The sequence below is a fragment of the Pan paniscus genome, chromosome 10 (assembly GCF_029289425.2).
Source record: "Pan paniscus chromosome 10, NHGRI_mPanPan1-v2.0_pri, whole genome shotgun sequence".
Classification (NCBI taxonomy): domain Eukaryota; kingdom Metazoa; phylum Chordata; class Mammalia; order Primates; family Hominidae; genus Pan; species Pan paniscus.
The window spans coordinates 17,823,127-17,843,102 of record NC_073259.2 but is presented as its reverse complement, the minus strand read 5'-3'; the positions used below and the strand labels follow the sequence as shown (position 1 = coordinate 17,843,102).

The 19,976-nt window shown below is 43.3% G+C and overlaps 1 protein-coding gene across 8 annotated transcripts in view; it reads right to left on the bottom strand.

The window, feature by feature from the left end:
* Nucleotides 1–19,814, bottom strand: part of BORCS5 (BLOC-1 related complex subunit 5) — a 127,403-nt gene extending 107,589 nt beyond the window's left edge. For 3 of the 8 annotated variants that reach the window (XM_063593361.1, XM_063593362.1, XM_063593363.1), the window contains exons 1-2: nucleotides 19,288–19,730; nucleotides 15,434–15,577 (exon numbers count right to left, since the gene is read on the bottom strand). In XM_063593361.1, the coding sequence (XP_063449431.1) occupies nucleotides 15,434–15,577; nucleotides 19,288–19,345 (202 nt within the window). In that variant the 5' untranslated portion in view covers nucleotides 19,346–19,730. Of the gene's footprint in view, nucleotides 1–15,433; nucleotides 15,578–19,287 lie in introns of all 8 variants that reach the window. The other 5 variants (XM_063593365.1, XM_063593366.1, XM_055095413.2 and 2 more) reach the window with 4 other exon arrangements.
* Nucleotides 19,815–19,976: the final 162 nt, after the last annotated feature.

The window sequence follows — 19,976 nt, the reverse complement described above, 5'->3', positions numbered from 1 at the left end:
GGTAAAAGTGTTGTTAAACACAGGACTGCTATAAATTTAATTACTACACTAAAGGAAGGCCATCTTATTTTAAAAATGGCAAAATATGAGAAAGACCTATGGCATTTACTATTAGTTTGCCTTTGGCCTATGTAACTGTTAACTCTCTGTTGGATTTATTTTTTCCTTCTCTTATGGCTGAGAAAAATTAATTTTGATATAACATAAGATTTACTGAAATAAAAAGATACTGATTCTTTAAGTTAGAGAAAAGCCCTCAATTAAAAAAGATTGAAGAGCAGGCCAGGTGCAGTGGTTCACGCCTGTAATCCCAGCACTTTGGGAGGCCGAGGCAGGTGGATCACGAGGTCAGGAGATAGAGACTATCCTGGCTAACATGGTGAAACCCCCTCTCTACTAAAAATACAAAAAATTAGCCGGGCGTGGTGGGGGGCGCCTGTAGTCCCAGCTACTCAGGAGGCTGAGGCAGGAGAATGGCGTGAACGCAGGAGGCAGAGCTTGCAGTGAGCTGAGATGGCGCCACTGCACTCCAGCCTGGGCAACAGAGTGAGACTCTGTCTCAAAAAAAAAAAAAGACTGAAGAGCAAAGCAATCCCAATTGTCACCTGTTCCGAAAATCCTGCAAATCAAAACAGACTTTTTGTTCATAAATATTTACTTACTGACACTTTCATATACTGCTAAAAATGTTTAGAAACAGGATTACAGACCAGGCATGGTGGCTCACACCTGTAATCCCAGCACTTTGGGAGGCCGAGGTGGGCGGATCATGAGATCAGGAGTTTGAGACCAGCCTGGCCAACATGGCGAAACCCTATCTCCACTAAAAATACAGAAATTAGCTGTGCGCGGTGGTGGACGCCTAGAATCCCAGCTACTCGGGAGGCTGAGGCAGGAGAATCACTTGAACCCAGGAGGCAGAGGTTGCAGCGAGCTGAGATTGCACCATTGCACTCCAGCCTGGGCTGGACTCCAACTCAAAAAAAACAACAACAACAAAACAACAAAAAAAACATGATTACTAACTTTTGCTGATGATTTTCACCAGTTTGTAGAAGCAAATGATTATCTATCCAAGCGCATTCTTTAAAATGTCACTTTGCATTTCACTGGCTTTCTGTGAAACTGAATTTTGATGGAAAAAATATTTAAACATTATTAAATACCTATGACTGTTGTTGTTGCTGTTGTTTCAGAGACAGGGTCTCACTCTGTTGCCCATGCTGGAGTGCCGTGGTATGACTGGAGCTCACTGAGCCTCAGACTCCTGGAATCAAGAGAGCTTCCCATCTCAGCCTCCTAAGTAGCTGGGATTACCAGCACATGCCACCATGACCAGCTAATTTTCAAATTTTTTGTAGAAATGAGGTCTATATTGCCCAGGCTGGTCTCAAACTCCTGGCCTCAAGCAATCCTCCTGCCTCAGCTTTCCAAAGTGCTATGATCACAGGCATCAGCCACTGCACCAGGCCAACTATGACAGTTTTAAGATTCCTCTACAGGCCGGACACAGTGGCTCACGCCTATAATCCCAGCACTTTGGGAGGCCGAGGCGGATGGATCACCTGAGGTCAGGAATTTGAGACCAGCCTGGCCAACATGGTAAAACATTGTCTCTATAAAAAAATACAAAAATTAGCCGGGCATGGTGGCAGGCACCTGTAATATCAGCTACTCAGGAGGCTGAGTCAGGAGAACTGCTTCAACCCAGGAGGCAGAGGTTGCAGTGAGCCAAGATGGCGCCATTGCACTCCAGCCTGGGCAACAGAGACTCCAGCTCAAAAGAAAAAGAAAAGAAAATCAAAGCAGTATATTCCAAATACAAACTTGGTTAATAATTTTTTTTTTTTTTGAGACAGTCTCACTCTGTCACCCAGGCTGGATGCAGTGATGCAATCTCAGCTCACTGCAACCTCTGCCTCCTGCATTCAAACGATTGTCCCACCTCAGCCTCCCCAGTAGCTGATTACAGCTGTGCGCCACCACGCCCGGTTAATTTTTTTTGTTTTTAGTGGAGATGGGGTTTCACCATGTTGGCCAGGATGGTCTCAAACTCCTGACCTCAAGTGATCCACCCACCTCAGCCTCCCAAAGTGCTGGCATTACAGGCATGAACTACAGTGCCCGACCTGGTTAAGAATTCTTTTTGGCATCTTATATTTTATTTTATTTTATTTTATTTGAGACAGGGTCTCATTCTGCCACCCAGGCTGGAGTACAGCGCTATGAACACCGCTCGACCTCCCAGGGTCAAGTGATCCTCCCACCTCAGGCTCCCAAGTAGCTGGGAGTACAGGTGCACACCACCACACCTAGATAAACTTTTTTTTTTTTTTCTGTAGTACAGACAGGGTCTCACCATGTTGTTCAGGCCGGTCTCAAACTTCTGGGCTCAAGTAATCCTCCCACCTCGGCCTCCCAAAGTGCTGGAATTAGAGGCATGAGCCACTGTGACTGGCCAGCATCTTTTAAATATATGTTTTAAAATATATATAGAAGACTTTTAAACTAAGAATACCCTCGGCCGGGTGCGGTGGCTCACACCTGCAATCCCAGCACTTTGGGAGGCTGAGGCGGGCGGATCACGAGGTCAGATCGAGACCATCCTGGCTAACACAGTGAAACCCCATCTCTACTAAAAATACAAAAAAAAATTAGCCAGACGTGGTGGCGGGCGCCTGTAGTCCCAGCTACTCGGGAGGCTAAGGCAGGAGAATGGCGTGAACCCGGGAGGCAGAGCTTGCAGTGAGCCGAGATTGCACCACTGCACTCGAGCCTGGGCGACAGAGCGAGACTCCGTCTCAAAAAAAAAAAAAAAAAAAAAAAAAGAATACTCTCTGCAACCCTGCCTTCTCTATGTAGCTACCTGCTATTCATCCCTCAAAGCTCAGCTGAATTCTACTTCCTCTAGGAAGCCTGCCCCAAATTCCCAGGCCAAATTAATAATTATCTCCTCCATGTTCATCTACTCTTTGGGACATGTGGCCAGCGTTACTAATATGATATTATTGTGAGTACTTACCTGTCTAAATCGCTCACAAAACAATAAGGTCCTAAAGGGCAGCAACTATGTCTTCTATTTTTTGTACCTGCACTGTCTGACCACATCAGGCACTTAGGAGGTGCTTATCAATATGTTGCAGAAATGAATGACCAATTAAAGGCTGCTGGCAGGAGGCTCTTATAAGTAAAATGGAAAAACTGGTATCGGACAGAAAAATATGGATTAAAAAGCATTTTTTTAAGGATTTCTGCCTCTGCACATGAAGGATTAACTGCTATTATGCAATAATAAACAACTAGAAAACCAGACAAAAATATATGAAACACTCATTTCCGATATTGTATAACAGGCAGCACAGGACTTTGATCCCTGAAAGAAGGAAAACAAGCCCTACCATTTTCCCAGCTTATTACCTAAAGGCAGTTTCCAAGAGGCAGACCAGGGAGGTGTCTTGGTCGGTACAGGCTGCTACAACAAGAATACCATAAACTGGAATGGCTTAAACAACATACATTTATTTCTCACAGTTCTGGAGGCTGGGAAGTACAAGATTTAGGTGCTAGCAGATTGGGTATTTGGTGAGGGCACTCTTCCTGGTTTGCAAATGGCTGTCTTCTCCTTGTGTCCTCACATGGCTAAGAACAGAAGGAAGAAGGAACCTCTCTCCCCTCTCTTCTTGTAAGGGTGTGACTCCCATGACATGAGGGCTCCACCCTCATGACCAAATCACTTCCCAAGGCCCCATCTCCTAATACAGCATATTGGGGATTACAATTTCAACCTGTGAATTGGGGGGAGACATAATCATTCAGTCCATAGCAGGATGGACATCAAAAAAAGCCCAGCAGCCTCACTGAGTTAGAGAGAGAGCAAAGTTTGCAGAAACTAAAGTGGGTAGGATTTACACAACAGAATATGGGAGAGAAGGGGGCAGCCTTGAGATCTGCACAGGGTACCCTTAAATCTCTGAAAACATCATCTGCAAATCTGTAAGGTGAAATTCCAGAGACTGGAGAAAACTAGAGAGAAGCAGTAGGCCAAATATTTTCTGAAGGGCTCATGTTCCCATTAGCCACAGTGGAGAGACTTCATAATACATAAGGCAACAGGTAGAGTACTCAGAAGGATTTCACCTTAGTAGTGAGAAGAAATTAAACTAGGCAAAGACTGCACTAGATGAGCCCCAACGATATTTAAAAGAAAACATGGGAAGGGTCCAAATGACTACAAGTAACTTAACCATATGTATATGCCAGAATAAAGTCTGGTATCCTTAAAGGAATAAAATGAAATCCAGGCCAGGTGTGGTGGTGCATGCCTGTAATCCCAACAATTTGGTGGACTGAAGCAGGTGGTTTGCTTGAGCCCAGGGGGGTTGAGGCTGCAGTGAGCCACGGTGGTGCCACTGCACTCTAGCCTGGGCAACAGAGCGAGATCCTGTCTCTAAAAGGAAAAAAAAATTTAGTAAGTAAATTTTAAAATAAATGCACTCTACTCCCAGCACTTTAGGAAGCCGAGGCAGGTGGATCACCTGAGGTCAGGAGTTCAAGACCAGCCTGGCCAACATGGCGAAACCCCCTCTCTACTAAAAGTACAGAAATTAGCTGGGCATGGTGGCGGGTGGCTGAAATCCCAGCTACTCAGGAGACTAAGGCATGAGAATTGCTTGAACCCTAGAGGCAGAGGTTGCAGTGAGCTGACATCGTGCCATTGCACTCCAGCCTGGGCGACAAGGGCGAAACTCCCTCTTAAAAATAAAATTAAAATAAAATAGAAGTACTCATACGTTCAAAAAGTAGAGGAAAACATAAGCATGATAAGCAGAGAGATCAAAGACATTTAAGGGGGAGAATCTAAAGCTGAAAAATACCAGCATCTGAAATTAAGAAACCTTGGATGAGATTAAAAGCAGTACAGACATGACAGAAAAAAAGACCACTGAACATGGAAACACAGCAGTAAAAATTATCCAAAGTAAGGACAGAAAGGAAAAGACTAAAAATAAAAATTGAAAGGTGTGTCAGTGATGTGTGAGAAAATATCAAGCGGTCTAACATCGAATTGGAGTCCCCCAAAAAGCAGGTGGGGGGAGCAGAAAAATATTGGAAGACATAATGACCAAAGTTTTCGATTAAAAGTACAAACCTGCAGATCAAAGAACATAGAGAACATATTAGTGTGAACTTGTCATTTTCAATATATAGAAAATATAGGCCAGGCATGGTGGCTCACGCCTGCAATCCCAGCACTTTGGGAGGCTGAGGCAGGTGGATCGCTTGTGTCCAGGAGTTTGAGACTAGCCTAGGCAACATTGGGAAGCCCCATCTCTACAAAAAATACAAAAAGATTAGTTGGGCGTGGTGGCACGCACCCGTAGTCCCAGCTGCTCAGGAGGCTGAGCTAGGAGGATTCCTTGAGCCCAGGAGGTCAAAGCTGCAGTGAGCCGTGATTGTGCCACTGCACTCCAGCCAGGGTGAAAGGGCAAGATCGTGTTGTCAAATACACGAACATATAAAAAATAAACATAGGTATAAATGTGTCCGTGTGTATCTATGGATTCCCTAGCTAAATCTTCTGAGAAGGTCCAGAAATGGATTCTAAATAAGACCCTTCACTAAAAGAACCAGGGTTCCTTTAAGAAATACCCGATTCTAGAGCTGGGGCCATGGAAGAACAAGATAAGTCTGGAACATTATATTGTGCCAGAAAATAAAGACATTTTCAACGAATAAGGGGAATATGTTAAAAGGACACAGTAGGCCAGGCGCAGTGGCTCACGCCTGTAATCCCAGCACTTTGGGAGGCCGAGGTGGGCAGATCACGAGGTCAGGAGATCGAGACCATCCTGGCTAACACAGTGAAATCCCGTCTCTGCTAAAAATACAGAAAAATTAGCCGGGCGTGGTGGTGGGCGCCTGTAGTCCCAGCTACTCGGGAGGCTGAGGCAGGAGAATGGCGTGAACCCAGGAGGCAGAGCTTGCAGTGAGCCGAGATCGCGCCACTGCACTCCAGCCTGGGCCACAGAGCAAGACTCCATCTCCAAAAAAAAAAGGACACAGAAGTTAGATTAAAGATGCTGTCACTGGCCAATTTTGGAACATTTTGAGATTGAAAAAGAAATAATGATAATAACAGATTACATACAACTCACTGGATAAAATAGGAGCTGACTGTTCCGCACTGATTTGAATAAATAAATGGGGAGATGAGAAACCTATTCCTTCCAATAGAATATAAACTAATAAATGTAGAAGGAATGAAAAAATTAGAAAACAGCTATTTGGTAGCCATCACAGCATAATTAATTCAAGCAAGAATCATCAATAGATATTATAACTGATGAAATAAAGGTAGACTAAAAAATGAGATTTCATGGAGTCTCACAATATCTCTTCAAAAACTTAGTAATTACACCAAAAAATGACTTTATAACAAAAGTGGGCAAAAAAAAGTTCAGATAGATAAAAACAGGACTTTTTTCCAGCTGACCTGTACTGCAAGATATGCTAAAAGAAGTCCTTTAAACTAAAAATAAATGACATCAAATGGAAACTGGAGAAAGGGATTAGGAATTCTGGAAATGTTAACTATGTGGGTAAACATCACATTCTATATATAGTTATTTTCTTCTCTTAATCACTTCAAAAGATATATATTATTAAAACAAAAACGTGTGTGTGTGTGTGTGTGTGTGTGTGTATAAAACCACTATGGGATTTCTAACGTATGTAGATGCAATATATATGAAAGCAATAGCACAAAGAAGTGAAGGTGGGCTGGGTGTGGTGGCTCATGCCTGTAATTCCAGCATTTTGGGAGGCTGAGGCAGGCAGATCAACTGAGGTCAGGAGTTCGAGACCAGCCTGACCAACATGGTGACACCCCATCTCTACTAAAAATAAAAAAATTAGACAGGCATGGTGATGCACACCTGTAGTCCCAGCTACTTGGGTGGCTGAGGCACAAGAATCACTTGAACTGGAGAGGCAGAGGTTGTAGTGAGCTGAGATTGTGCCAGTGCACTCCCTCCTGGGCCACAGAGCAAGACTTTTTCTACAAAAAAAAAAAAAAAAAAAAAAGAAGTGGGGGCTGAATGAAACCACACCATTGAAAGTTTCCTACATTTTACATGAAGTGATACAATAGTAATTCTAAATGAACTATAATAAATATGAAGACTATATTGTAACCTCTAGAGCAACCACTAAAAAAATAATGCAAAGGAGTATAACTTAAAGAGCCAAAAAAGAAACTAAAATGGAATACATACTAAAAAAAAATTTTTTTTAATGCAAGGAAGCAGGAAAGGAGTATGAAAGTAACCAAAAGCACACAGCAAATAGAAAATGAAGAGCAAAATGGGAGACCTAAATCCAACCATATCAATTTACACACCAATTAAAAAGCAGACGATCAGCCTAAATACAAAAGCAAGACCCTACTATATGCTGTCTACAAGAGATGCCCTTTAAATATAAAGACATAAATCGATAAAAATAAGTAAAGAATAGTAAAAGGTATACTATGCAAATAGTAAGTGTAAGAAAGCTGGAGTGGCTATATTGATAGAAAACAAATTAGACTACAAGACAGGGGTAATAACACATAGGTAGCACATTTTCATAAAGACGGAAGGATCAATATAATAATATTTAATGCATATATGCCTAATAATAGACTTTCAAAACACACAAAGTAGAAACCAATGGAATAAACAGAATAGACAAATTAACAAAAATAGCTGGATATTTGAATACCTCTCTTTCATTAAGTGATCAAATTAATGAAATAAATCAATATGCACACACAAGATTTGAACATCACCATTTCTTGACCTAAGCGATATTTATAGAACACTATACCCATTAACTACAGAACACATTCTTTTCAAGTGTACACTACTTGCCTAAGAAGATCCAGTGTTTGTTGAATAAATAAAATGAATAAATACATAATACACAAGTGGAAGATGGAATACGCTGAATTTAAAGCGACTGTATAGACAAACAGAGCAAGACGATGGACAAACAGAACAAGGAGTTGAAGCTGGCCAGGTGCAGTGTGTCACACCTGTAATCTCAGTGCTCTGGGAGGCCAGGATGGGAGGTCTGCTTGAGCCCAGGGCTTGAGACCAGCTTGGACAACAGAGTGACACCCCATCTCTAAATTAAAAAAAAAAAAAAATTAGCCAGGTGTGGTGCATCTGTGGTCCCAGCTCCTTGGGAGGCTGAGGTCGGAAGATCATTTGTGCCCGGGAGGTCAAGGCTGCAGTGAGCTATGATTGTGCCACTGCACTCCAGCCTGGATGACAGGTCAAGACCCCATCTCAAAAAAAAGAAGAAGGAAAAGAAAAAAAAGTTGAAGTTGATGACAGAGACTTAAAATCATCTTAATGTCTACATTTCAGAATACTTAAAGTGCCTTAGAATCTTGTTTTTCCAAAAGAGCACTAGGCAAAATGCTGTGCAGAGAGGAATAGAGACTAACCAGTAGATTAAAAAAAAAAACAAAACAAAACAGAATACCAGTGGGTGGGGAGGTATCATAAACTAAAGGAAGGGAGTTTTAACAAGTGGGATAGAAACCTATGTTAAATACGGAAAAGAAGAGGAGGATGTGGACTGAGAAAAAAACTTCAAGCATGAAAAGAAAACACTAGTAATCCTCCAAAGCAGCAAATATGGATGAAGTTATGTATATGAGAGCCTGTCCAGGGGAACTTCCCCAATGGCAGAGGTATCAAGGAAGCAGGGACAGCATGTAGCGGCCATGGAGTCAGTAAGTTTGGCAGCAGAAATGAGAAAAGAGAAAGCGTGGTAGCCAGGAGGGCAACTAAATTGAAAGAAAGTGTTCGTCTTCTGTTTTTAAGATGGGAAGAGCTGTATATCTGAACAAGAGGAAAGAGGTCCACTAAGCTAGTTGCGAGACAAAAAGAGAGAAGGACAGGAGCAAAGTCCCAGCAAATGGAAAGAGTGAAACAGAATGGCATTAAGTTTCAGAGAAAGGCATGAATACCTTATCTGAGACTTAATGGAAAGAAACAAGAATGGATGCAGGCACACAGAGATTTATGGGAGTAAGGGAAAAGATGAGGGTGTTCTGGTGAGACAGCTTCACTTTCTCAATCGGTTGAAAGCAACCATTCACCTGGTACTTCCCACTCTTAGTAAGGCTAACCCAATGCTGGTAAACAGCTATGTTTATTTTTGTTTTTGTTTTTACACACAACTCACACTTCTCTGAATAGCCATGTTTAAAAGCTTAACTGAAGAGCTATTACAAATACAAACCCATAAAGTAATCAGGAATAAGTCATCAATCTTTCCAATATGGTATTTGGGAGAAAATATACTTAGGATTACCCCTGGGTTTAGAGATTACCTTTAAGCCATTCAGAGAAGACTGTGGCTCTGATTAAGATCCATTCTCTTGTCCCCTCCTTTGGCTGCCATTTTCCAATGCAATGATAAGGTCTGACAGCGGTAGAGGCAGACATCTGATGAATGCAAAGACTTTTATTTGTCCAGATGACAGAAGAATGTGAAGAAACTGGTCATTTGAAATCTAGCTCCATCATGCTCTCCTTATTGCCCTTTTTCCATTGCTTCATTCTTCCCTAGCTACACTTTCAGGCTCCAGTTCTCAATGTTCCATGTGATTTGAAAGCTTTCACTGCTGTTCCATGAGATTTCGCTCCACCATGAAAAGCCCCAGGCTCCTTTTAATTATCAAAATCTACTTCACATGCATCATGTTCTTAACAACCAAACACCAAACTCCCAACAAAGCTGCTTAGTATCACTTCAGTATCTACACTGTATATGTTTGATCATCCTTGTTATTAACAAAGACAGCCCCTTCCATAGGCAGCAATACAATCTCTTACGTTGTATCCAAGGTCAGTAACAAAAATGACAGATCGGTTGGAAAGAATGTCACATGCATGCATGTGTGTAAATATGCACATATTCATCTAAGAGTGAATATTTTTGTAACTTTATATATAAAACACCAACCATATTACTTTTCTCTTGCAAATATTTCATTTCTTTAGAATGACATACAATAGAGTGGGATTCATTAAAAAATATGAGTGGTTGAATTTCAAGTAAGAAATCTATACAGGGTTTGTTAACTTCTTGGAATCTTGCTAACTTACATCAAATCTACTATTTTGCCTTTCTATTCTGTCACGGCCATTTGTAGCTACTTTCTAATTGTCTAATCTTTCATTTCCTATAAAATGCTTTACATGTCAAAATAAATTACTAATTCAGACATTGCTATGAAAAACAGAAATCCCTTTGATAAAAAAAGGAACAGATATTTGGATTATGGAGCATAAATTATACTCTGGTATATTTATGCAAAAGGGTTAAGGCCAAAGAAAGAATCTGCTTGCTTATTAAAAATGCAAACATTACCTCAGTCATACAAATAGCCCCAAACTCGCCCAGCCACTGCCTCTGCAGATCACCCACCAGCATTAGCATTACATCATATGACATTATGAAACAATAGTGAACTCTGTGTAATACTTGAATATATTGTTTTGAAAGAATAAACTGTCATTAAGTTGAATAAAAGCTTTCTGAAATCAAACCTGGGGGGTACAGCCTTCACTGTGTGGCCTTTTTACTATTTTGAGGAATGGCCTCATCCTGAAAGCAGGAAACGGGGGAAAAAAGAGATCAGAGTATAAAGGCGACAGTGATGCGTGGCCCCTGCAGCAGCCCAGCAGGCAGAGGGTAGGGCTTTTAATTATCAGGCAGAACAATGTCAAAGCAGGAGGCTCTGCAACAAATGCTGCACCTCAAAACCCAAACAACCTCATACCCACCACGCTAGTTCCTGTATATCCTAGTGATTTCTATAATGGGCTTTGCTAGAATTGGAAACTAAGTCTTATTCTATGTCCTGATGCAATCTTAAAATGTGCTATCACTTACAGCCATGTGACTTTAGGCAATTAATTTAAGCTCTCTAGGCCACAATATTTTAATCTATAAAAACAGAAAGAACAATAGCTATTATGTAGAAGCATGGGGGATAAGATACTATTATCATAATTAAACTTATCATTTCCACCCCCTTTGCCTATCTTTCCTAATCACGGCCCAAGATGTTTCGTCTTCACAACTGAAACATGAGCATCACCTTCAATGCTCACTGGCTTTTTGTTTGCTATAGTCTGGCCACAGCCACATGTTGTCATTTCTAGATTCACGCCATTCTCATCAAGTGGGGGTTGGGGTGGGGGGGATGAATTACAGAAACTATTTTCTATAGTATTTTTTAAAACTCGGGCCGGGCATGGTGGCTCATGCCTGTAGTCTCAGCACTTTGGGAGGCTAAGGTGGGAGGAGCACTGGAGTCCAGGAGCTCGAGACCAACATGGGCAACATAGTGAGACCCTGTCTCTACAAAAAAAAAAAAAAATGTATTTTAATTAGCCGGGTGTGCTGGTGCACACTGTAGTCCCAGCTACTCTGGAAGCTGAGATGGGAGGATCGCTTGAGCCCAGGAGGTGGAGGCTGCAGTGAGCCATGATCTCATCTCTACCTTCCTTAACCAAATCCCAGATAATCTTCCTATAATCTGCTCCTTACTAGCCTTCCTCACCTATTCTCAATGTTCTTAATAACCAAGGCTCAAAAAGGTGGAAAAACAAAGCCAGACAACACAATAGTTGGTGGCAAAGTCCCAGTTAAAACTCATTTATCAATGCAACCAGGTCCAGTTGCATTGCATTAACTGCATCACATTAATTATTCACTTTTAGGGCACTCAGTGATGATTTATTTGAGACAGAGTCTTGCTCTGTTGCCCAGATTGGAGTGCAGTGATGCAATCTTGGCTCACTGCAACCTCCACCTATAGGGCTCAAGCGATACTCCCACCTCAGCCTCCTGAGTAGCTGGAACTACAGGTGCCCACCACCATGCCCGGCTAAGTTTTGTATCTTTTGTAGAGACAGGGTTTTGCCATGTTGGCCAGGCTAGTCTCAAACTCCTGTGCTCAGGTGATCCAACCGCCTTGGCCTTCCAAAGTGCTAGGATTACAGGCGTGAGCCACCATGGCCAGCCCTCAGTGAAGACTTCAAATCTGAGGTTAGCTTCCCTTAACACCAAGTCTTCTAGATATTTCCCCTACTAGTGATTATCATAAAACGAATTACAGCTGACCCTTGAACAACAACATGGGTCTGAACCACGTGGGTCCACTTATACGTAGATTTTCTTCTGCCTCTGCCACCCCTAAGACAGCAAAACTAACCCCTCCTTTTCCTCCTTCTCGGCCTACTCAACGTGAAGACAATGAAGAAGATCTTTCTGATGATCTACTTCCACTTAATGAATAGTTAATATACTTTCTCTTCCTTATAATTTTCTTTTTTTTTTTTTTTTTTTGAGACCAAGTCTCACTCTGTCACCCAGGCTGGAGTGCAGTGGCATGATCTTGGCTCACTGCAACCTCTGCCTCCCGGGTTCAAGCGATTCTTGTGCCTCAGCCTCCCAAGTAGCTGGGACTACAGCTGCACGCCACCACACCCAACTAATTTTTGTATTTTTAGTAGAGATAGGGTGTCACCATGGTGGCCAGGCTGATCTCGAATTCCTGACCTGAAGTGATCCATCTTCCTCAGCCTCCCAAAGTACTAGGATTACAGGCATGAGCCACTGTGCCTGGCCTTCCTTATACTTTTCTTAATACATTTTCTTTTCTCTAGTTTAATTTATTGTAATAATATAGTATATAATAACATATAACACAAAAGATGTGTTAATCAACTGTTTATGCTATCAGTAAGGCCTCTAGTAAACAGAAGGCTATTAGTAGTTAAGTTTTGGCTAAGTTGAAAGTTATATGCAGATATTTTTTTTTTCTGAGATGGAGTTTCACTCTTGTTGCCCAAGCTGGAATGAAGTGGTAGTCTCAGCTCACTGCAACCTCCATCTCCTGGTTCTAGCAATTCTCCTGCCTCAGCCTCCTGAGTAGCTGGGTTTACAGGTGCGCACCACCACACCCAGCTAATTTTTTTTTTTGAGATGGAGTCTTGCTCTGTCACCCAGGCTGGAGTGCAGTGGCACAATCTTGGCTCACTGCAAGCTCTGCCTCCCAGGTTCATGCCATTCTCCTACCTCACCCTCCCAAGTAGCTGGGACTACAGGCACCCGCCACCACACCCGGCTAATTTTTTTTGTACTTTCAGTAGAGACAGGGTTTCACCGTGTTAGCCAGGATGGTCTCGATCTCCTGACCTCATGATCCACCCGCCTTGGCCTCCCAAAGTGCTGTTTTACAGGCGTAAGCCACTGCGCCCAGCCTAATTTTTTGTATTTTTAGTAGAAATGGGGTTTCACCATGTTGGCCAGGCTGGTATTGATCTCCTAACCTCAGGTGATCCACCCAACTCGGCCTCCCAAAGTGCCGGGATTATAGGCATGAGCTGCAGCGCCTGGCCGGCTTTTTTTTCTCCTTTTGAGGGAGGATCTCACTCTGTCACCTAGGCTGAAGTGTACTGACATGACTACTGCTCACTGCACCCTTGACCTCCTGGGCTCAAGCGATCCTTCTACGTCAGCTTCCCAACTAGCTGGGACGACAAGTATGTGCCACCATGCCTGGCTAATTTTTTGTATTATCTGTTGAGACAGAGTCTCATTGTGTTGCCCAGGCTGGTCTTGAACTGTTGGACTCAAGTGATCCTCCTGCCTCAGCCACCCAAAGTGCTGGAATTACAGGTGTGAGCCACCATGCCCTACTATTGTTAACTTCTTTAGAGAATCACATTATTCCTCAAAATCATGAAAACTAAGAAGATGAGTAGGCCATGCAAGGTGCCTCACGCCTGTAATCCCAGCACTTTGGGAGGCCGAGGTGGGTGGATCACCTGAGGTCAGGAGTTCGAGACCAGCCTGGCCAACATGGTGAAACCCCATCTCAACTAAAAATAATAATAAAAAAAACATTTAGCTTGGCGTGGTGGCAGGCATCTGTAATCACAGCTACTTCAGGAGGCTGAGGCAGGAGAATCACTTGAACCTGGGAGGCGGAGGTTGCAGTGAGCCAAGATCACGCCATTGCACTCCAGCCTGGGTGACAGAGCAAAACTCTAAAAAAAAAAAAAAAAAAAAGATGAGTAACATGATATAATGTGTTGTTTTACAAAAGAGCCAGAATGTTTACCAAAGTCTAACTCTCAGGCCTGTAGGGAAGAAATTGATTAGGAGATATACCTAATGTAAATGACGAGTTAATGGGTGCAGCACACCAACACAGCATATGTATACATATGTAACAAACCTGCATGTTGTGCACATGTACACTAAAACTTAAATAATAAAAAAAAAGAAACTGAAAGCTTGTATTTCCTTATTTATGAAACAGATGAAGCACTGGTAAGAATAAGACAATATATGGATCATCTATAAAGCACCATTTGTTTTTGTTTTCTAAATAGTGTGGAACAGTGTAATATAGGATTTGACATCAATGAAGAAGGTTCAAGTACAACCTCTGTATATGCCAGCTGCCTTATAAAAGGCTTATAAGAAGCTTATCTTACCCCAATCATTGAAACACATTTAATGATGTAAGAATTAAAGGGATGATATGTGTATGAGGAGGGGCATTTTAATACAAATAGCTATGTAAATGTAAGATGTTTTACACTGTATTATACCAAGTTAAGTAAACCAGGGCCTTATGTTCATTATTTCCTAATCTTTGGTGGGGGTGAGGGAGGAGAGAACTAAAGGACTCTTACAGCAGAAACACCAGTTAATATAAAATAATCTCCACTACTTAATAGAGATACAAAAATAATAAAGTTGTGGCCTTCGTTCAAAAGGTAACTACCACAATATATGCTAATTGGGTGGGTAATCTCTCTTCTCAAACACACACTCTCATATAAAACTGCCGCCAGGATTAATTACGAGTGTATCAGTAGTGATGGAGATTTTTCTCTATGGATCTGAACTAGTCCACCCACTGTCCAGATCACAAATAAGAATGAAAATCTTTCCATGGGAATATAACAGGGAAGGGCCATTTCCAACCTCATTCATTCACTTACTCAGTCCCTATCTTATACCAGATTATATTTCAAGTGCTGGGAATTCAACAGTGAGCAAAAGAGAAAATACCTGCCATCATGGAGCTCACATTCTAGCAGAGAAATATAGACAGATAAAGATATTTGCAATAGGTCAATGATAATTAAGTGCTATAGAGAAAAACAGGTAGGGAAAGGGGCTGCAGTTTTAATTAAGGAAATCAAGAAAGGCTTCACTGAGAAGATGCCATTTAAGCAAAGACCTAAAGGAGATGAGAGAGCAAGATACATGGATACGTAGAAGGAAAGTAGTAGGGCTACACAAACGTCTCCAGCAAGTTCAGATAAAACAAAACGCAATCCTTTACCTTTCAAAAGGGGCTGGAAGGTTGGAATCTCTTGCAACTTGATGACATCGGGATCGTTGCTGACGTTCCGTGAGGCCTGGGAGCCCTGAGCTACAACCACAATATCATCCATCTTGGCTCTATGCTTGGCTGGTGAAGGAGTCACTGAAAATAAAGTTACACTGCTTAGGAGATGCATATTAGGCATCTCTGCCTCACCAAAGCAGTTTTTGGTGTAGTGATTAAAAAGAATAATTTTATAAAATGTAGCTATCTTGCAGTTGGGGTTGGGGTGGCGGGGATGAATTATAGAAACTGTTTTCTATAATATTTTTAAAAGCTCAGGCTGGAGCCAGGCACGGTGGCTCATGCATGTAATCTTAGCACTTTGGGAAGCCGAGGTGGGCGGATCACCTGAGGTCAGCAGTCCAAGACCAGCCTGGCCAACATGGCGAAACCTTGTCTCTACTAAAAACACAAAAATTAGCGGGGTGTGGTGGCGGGTGCCTGTAATCCCAGTTACTCAGGAGGCTGAGGCAGGAGAATCACTTGAGCCCGAGAGGCGGAGGTTGCGGTGTGCCAAGATCGTGCCAATGCACTCGAGCCTGGGCAACAGAGTGAGACTCTGTCTCAAAAACAAACAAACAAACAAAAACGCCACCTCAGGCTGGGTGTGGTGGCTCATGCCTGTAATCTCAGCACTTTGAAAGGCTGAGTGGGAGGATCACTGGAGTCCAGGAGTTTGAGACCAACCTGGGCAACATAGCGAGACCCTATCTCTAAAAAAAAAAAAAAAAATTTCTATTAATTAGTCAGATGTGGCGGTGCACACTGTAGTCCCAGATACTCAGGAGGCTGAGATGGGAGGATCACTTGAGCCCAGGAGGTCAAGACCACAGTGAGCCATGATCACACCACTGCATGGGTAAGACAGCAAGTCTCAAAAAACAAAACAACAACAACAACAAAAACCCTCAGACATTACAGGATTTTATTTTATTCTGAGGCAGAGCCTCGCTCTGTCGCCAGGCTGAAGTACAGTGGTGCAATCTCGGCTCACTGCAACCTCCGCCTCCTGGGTTCAAGAAATTCTCTTGCCTCAGCTTCCTGAGTAGCTAGGACAACAGGCATGCACCACCACATCTGGCTAATTTTTGTATTTTTAGTAGAGATGGGGTTTCACCATATTGGCCAGGCTGGTCTCGAACTCCTGACCTCGTGATCCACCCACCTCGGCCTCCCAAAGTGCTAGAATTATCGGTGTGAGCCATCACGCCCAGCCCATTACAGGATTATATAACATGAATGAACTTCTTTCATAACTAAACATTTTCTTTTTCAGCATGCAAAAGCATAGGCAGATTGTTTTTACTTTTTCTTTAATTCTCCTGATATCTTGATATATATATATATATATATATATATCCCTATTTCTAAAATGAGAAATAAAGGGTACAAAATTTAACTGTGACTTGCCCAAAGTCAGCAGTGCTAGACAGTTAGGAAAGGAGTTAGACGTCTACAAGTTATTGGTACACAAGGCCCATCTCTGCGACACTGGAGTTGCAAAGCTGTCTATCCACCCTACCACATCAAGCCAGCTATGTTTAGTAAGTCCAGGAAAAAACCCTGTTCTCAACCCCCAAATGACTGGCCTATTCCTGAGGCTTCAGCCTCCTCACTCCTTTTTTTTTTTTTTTTTTTTTAAGTCAAGGTGGCTGGGCACGGTGGCTCACGCCTGTAATCCCAGCACTTTGGGAGGCCAAGGCAGGTGGATCACTTGAGGTCAGGAGTTCGAGATCAGCCTGTCCAACATGGTGAAACCCTATCTCTACTAAAAATACAAAAATTATCCAGGCGTGGTGGCATGTCCCTGTAATCCCAGCTACTTGGGAGGCTGAGGCAGGAGAATTGCTTGAATCCGGGAGGCGGAGGTTGCAGTGAGCCAAGATCATGCCACAGCACTCCAGCCTAGGTGACAGTGAGACTCTGTCTCAAAAAAAAAAAAAAAAAAAAAGAGTCAAGTCTCACTACATCGCCCAGGCTGGATTTAAACTCCTGGGCTCCAGCAATCCTCCCACCTGGGCCTGAGTAGCTAGGACTACAGCCCCCTCACTCTTAAAATTATAGCATTAGTCCAGGGCAAAAATAGCCAGTAAGTCCATTCTAGGCTGAGGCAAAAATCAGAAATTTGGAGGACAAAGAGGGAGATCAATTCAGGTTCCTTGGGAGAAAGTAATCCATTTGGAGGGAAGTGATTCAAATTATAAAGGACTCCCTAGACCAAGAAATCATCCTTTCCCCCAGATATCTTCCAGACTGGGGCAAGAATGAATCTTTAAAGTGTTTTATGCTCTAGAAGGTAATATTCCCAGGCTTATTATAGTCGTATCTCAAAGGTTAATCCAGGGATGCCATAGAACTGTTCTGCCTCCTAGAAGCTCATCTCCGGAGGCTTGGCATTCACTCTTCTAGAAAAATCTCTGCTGCTTTTATTTCTTTTCAAGAAATATTTATTTACCTGTTTTGGCAATTTACCTAACATTTTACAAAAGCCATGCCAGAAATCTTTCCTGCTATAAATTGTGATTCCTCCTTCCCCAGATACCAGAGGAAAGGGGACTTCAAAGCACTCTAGCTAACCTCTACTACCTTATCTGTAAAATGGGATTACTGCAAAAATTATATGTAAATGTACGTAAAGTACCTGGCACAGGGGAATGGGCAAATTCTAACATCGGAAATGCTCGAATGCTGTTGGTTCATGGGCAAGAAAACAAATTAAAAAGATGCCACACCGCTTCCCCCTAAAATATGTTTCTGCCCTGCCATAGAGGCAAGAATGTCAAAGGTGGCAATTATTATCTTTCTAATAACAGATATGACACTCCGGCCCTTCCAAGGAAATAGAAAAACGTAGCAAAGCTAGTAGATGCTGCTCACCATTCAAAGCTGCCCCAATCCAGTCCCCAGAATGTAGGTCTGAACTAGTCTTGAAAGTCACACCTTAAAGTGAAACACCCTTAGATCTATTAGCTTGCCTATTTCTGAATTACAGCTCCTATCAAGAACACAGAACTTCTAAAATCGGCGACTCTTTTTAGGCCCCAGATTTAACCAATTTGCATTAGCAACCCCAGAGCTTAACCAAAGCACTCCCAGCTGTCCTAGCGTGTGGGTAACAAAAAAAAGCAGCAAATGGCCCTCAATTAAACATCAGCTGCTTTATTTATTTATTGAACACTCACTGTATTGCAAACACAATAATCCTCCCATTCTTGTCTCAAACGCTTAGAGAAGTCTAAAAATCATGGACAGAGAACAACAATGGAAAACACCAGAGCCTGCTGTCTGGCAAACCTCTACAAGATTAGAAAAGGGACCAAGACACCTTCTGAGAAGAAAAAGCTGTTTCTGGAGACCTTTGCATTAAAGGGTTCAAAGCAAGTGGACACCTATCACATATCCCTTCAGAAAAGGAACCTCTAACACCCGTTTTTAAGAAACAGACTGTTCTTAGAGGTCCTATAATCCATCCACTGTGTAAGCCAAATCTCACTACATCAGCCATGAGCACTAGAGCCAAAAATTAATTAGCTCGTCTTTTAAACAGTAGGCTGTAGCTGGGAGAAACGGCTGTTTTGAAAATAAATAAGGGCACCGGCGCCCACGCTGGCTTAGCTTGCAGTCACAGGCACTTCCATCAGGCGAATCGAGGACAGGGCAGATGGTGACTTTTTTTTTCCTAGTAGCATGGTGAGGGCTTTTTCCTGTGCGTTCCTGTCCGCAGTCCCTGACCCCACTAGTCTGGGAGGCAGCCCGCTCTGCAAGAGGACAGGGCGGGCTGGAGGAGGGTGGGAGGTTAGGACACCGACCTGAGGAGTTCAGATCGTTGGGTCTGCTCTCGGCCTCGGAGCTCTGCTCACTGCCCATGGTGCCGGCAGCGGTGGCAGCAGAAGAACGGCGGGCCGGGCGGTCACCGCTCCGGCGGCGGGCGACAGGGCAGGGGCCAGGGACCGGGAGGGGGAGGCAAAGCAGAGTCTGGGCGCCGCAGCGAGGCTAATGTGTGAGGCTGACGCGTCCAGCCCACGCAGGGGCCTGGGCGGCGGGAGGAGAGGCCCTATTTGGGGAACAGAAACGCAAGGAGGCGCGGCGCGAATGCACGCGGCTCGCCCTCCTTCTTTCCGGGAGCCCTAAGAGAACCGGCAGATGACACTGGCTTTGCCGCACCTGCGGCCGGCGGGCGGCGCCGCTTTCACTCACTGGTTCACGCGCCGCAAGCTCGCTCCTTCCGGGACGCAGATGGGCGGTGCCGGCTACGCCCGACCGTCAGTTCCGGATTAGGAGGCCCCGCCCCCCGGCCCGAGGGAGGGGCGGAGAGACCCGGTCCTGCGACTTAGGGCGATGCCACCTTAAAGGGCTTGACCTCCTCGAAGCCAGAACTGCTGAAAAGGGTAAGCCCTTTCCTGTTGTAAGGATGCGTCACCTTTAAAACACCACCCACACTATTAAGCTCTTCAATACCCACATGTGAGAACAACTTTACAAAATAGATATTTTTAAC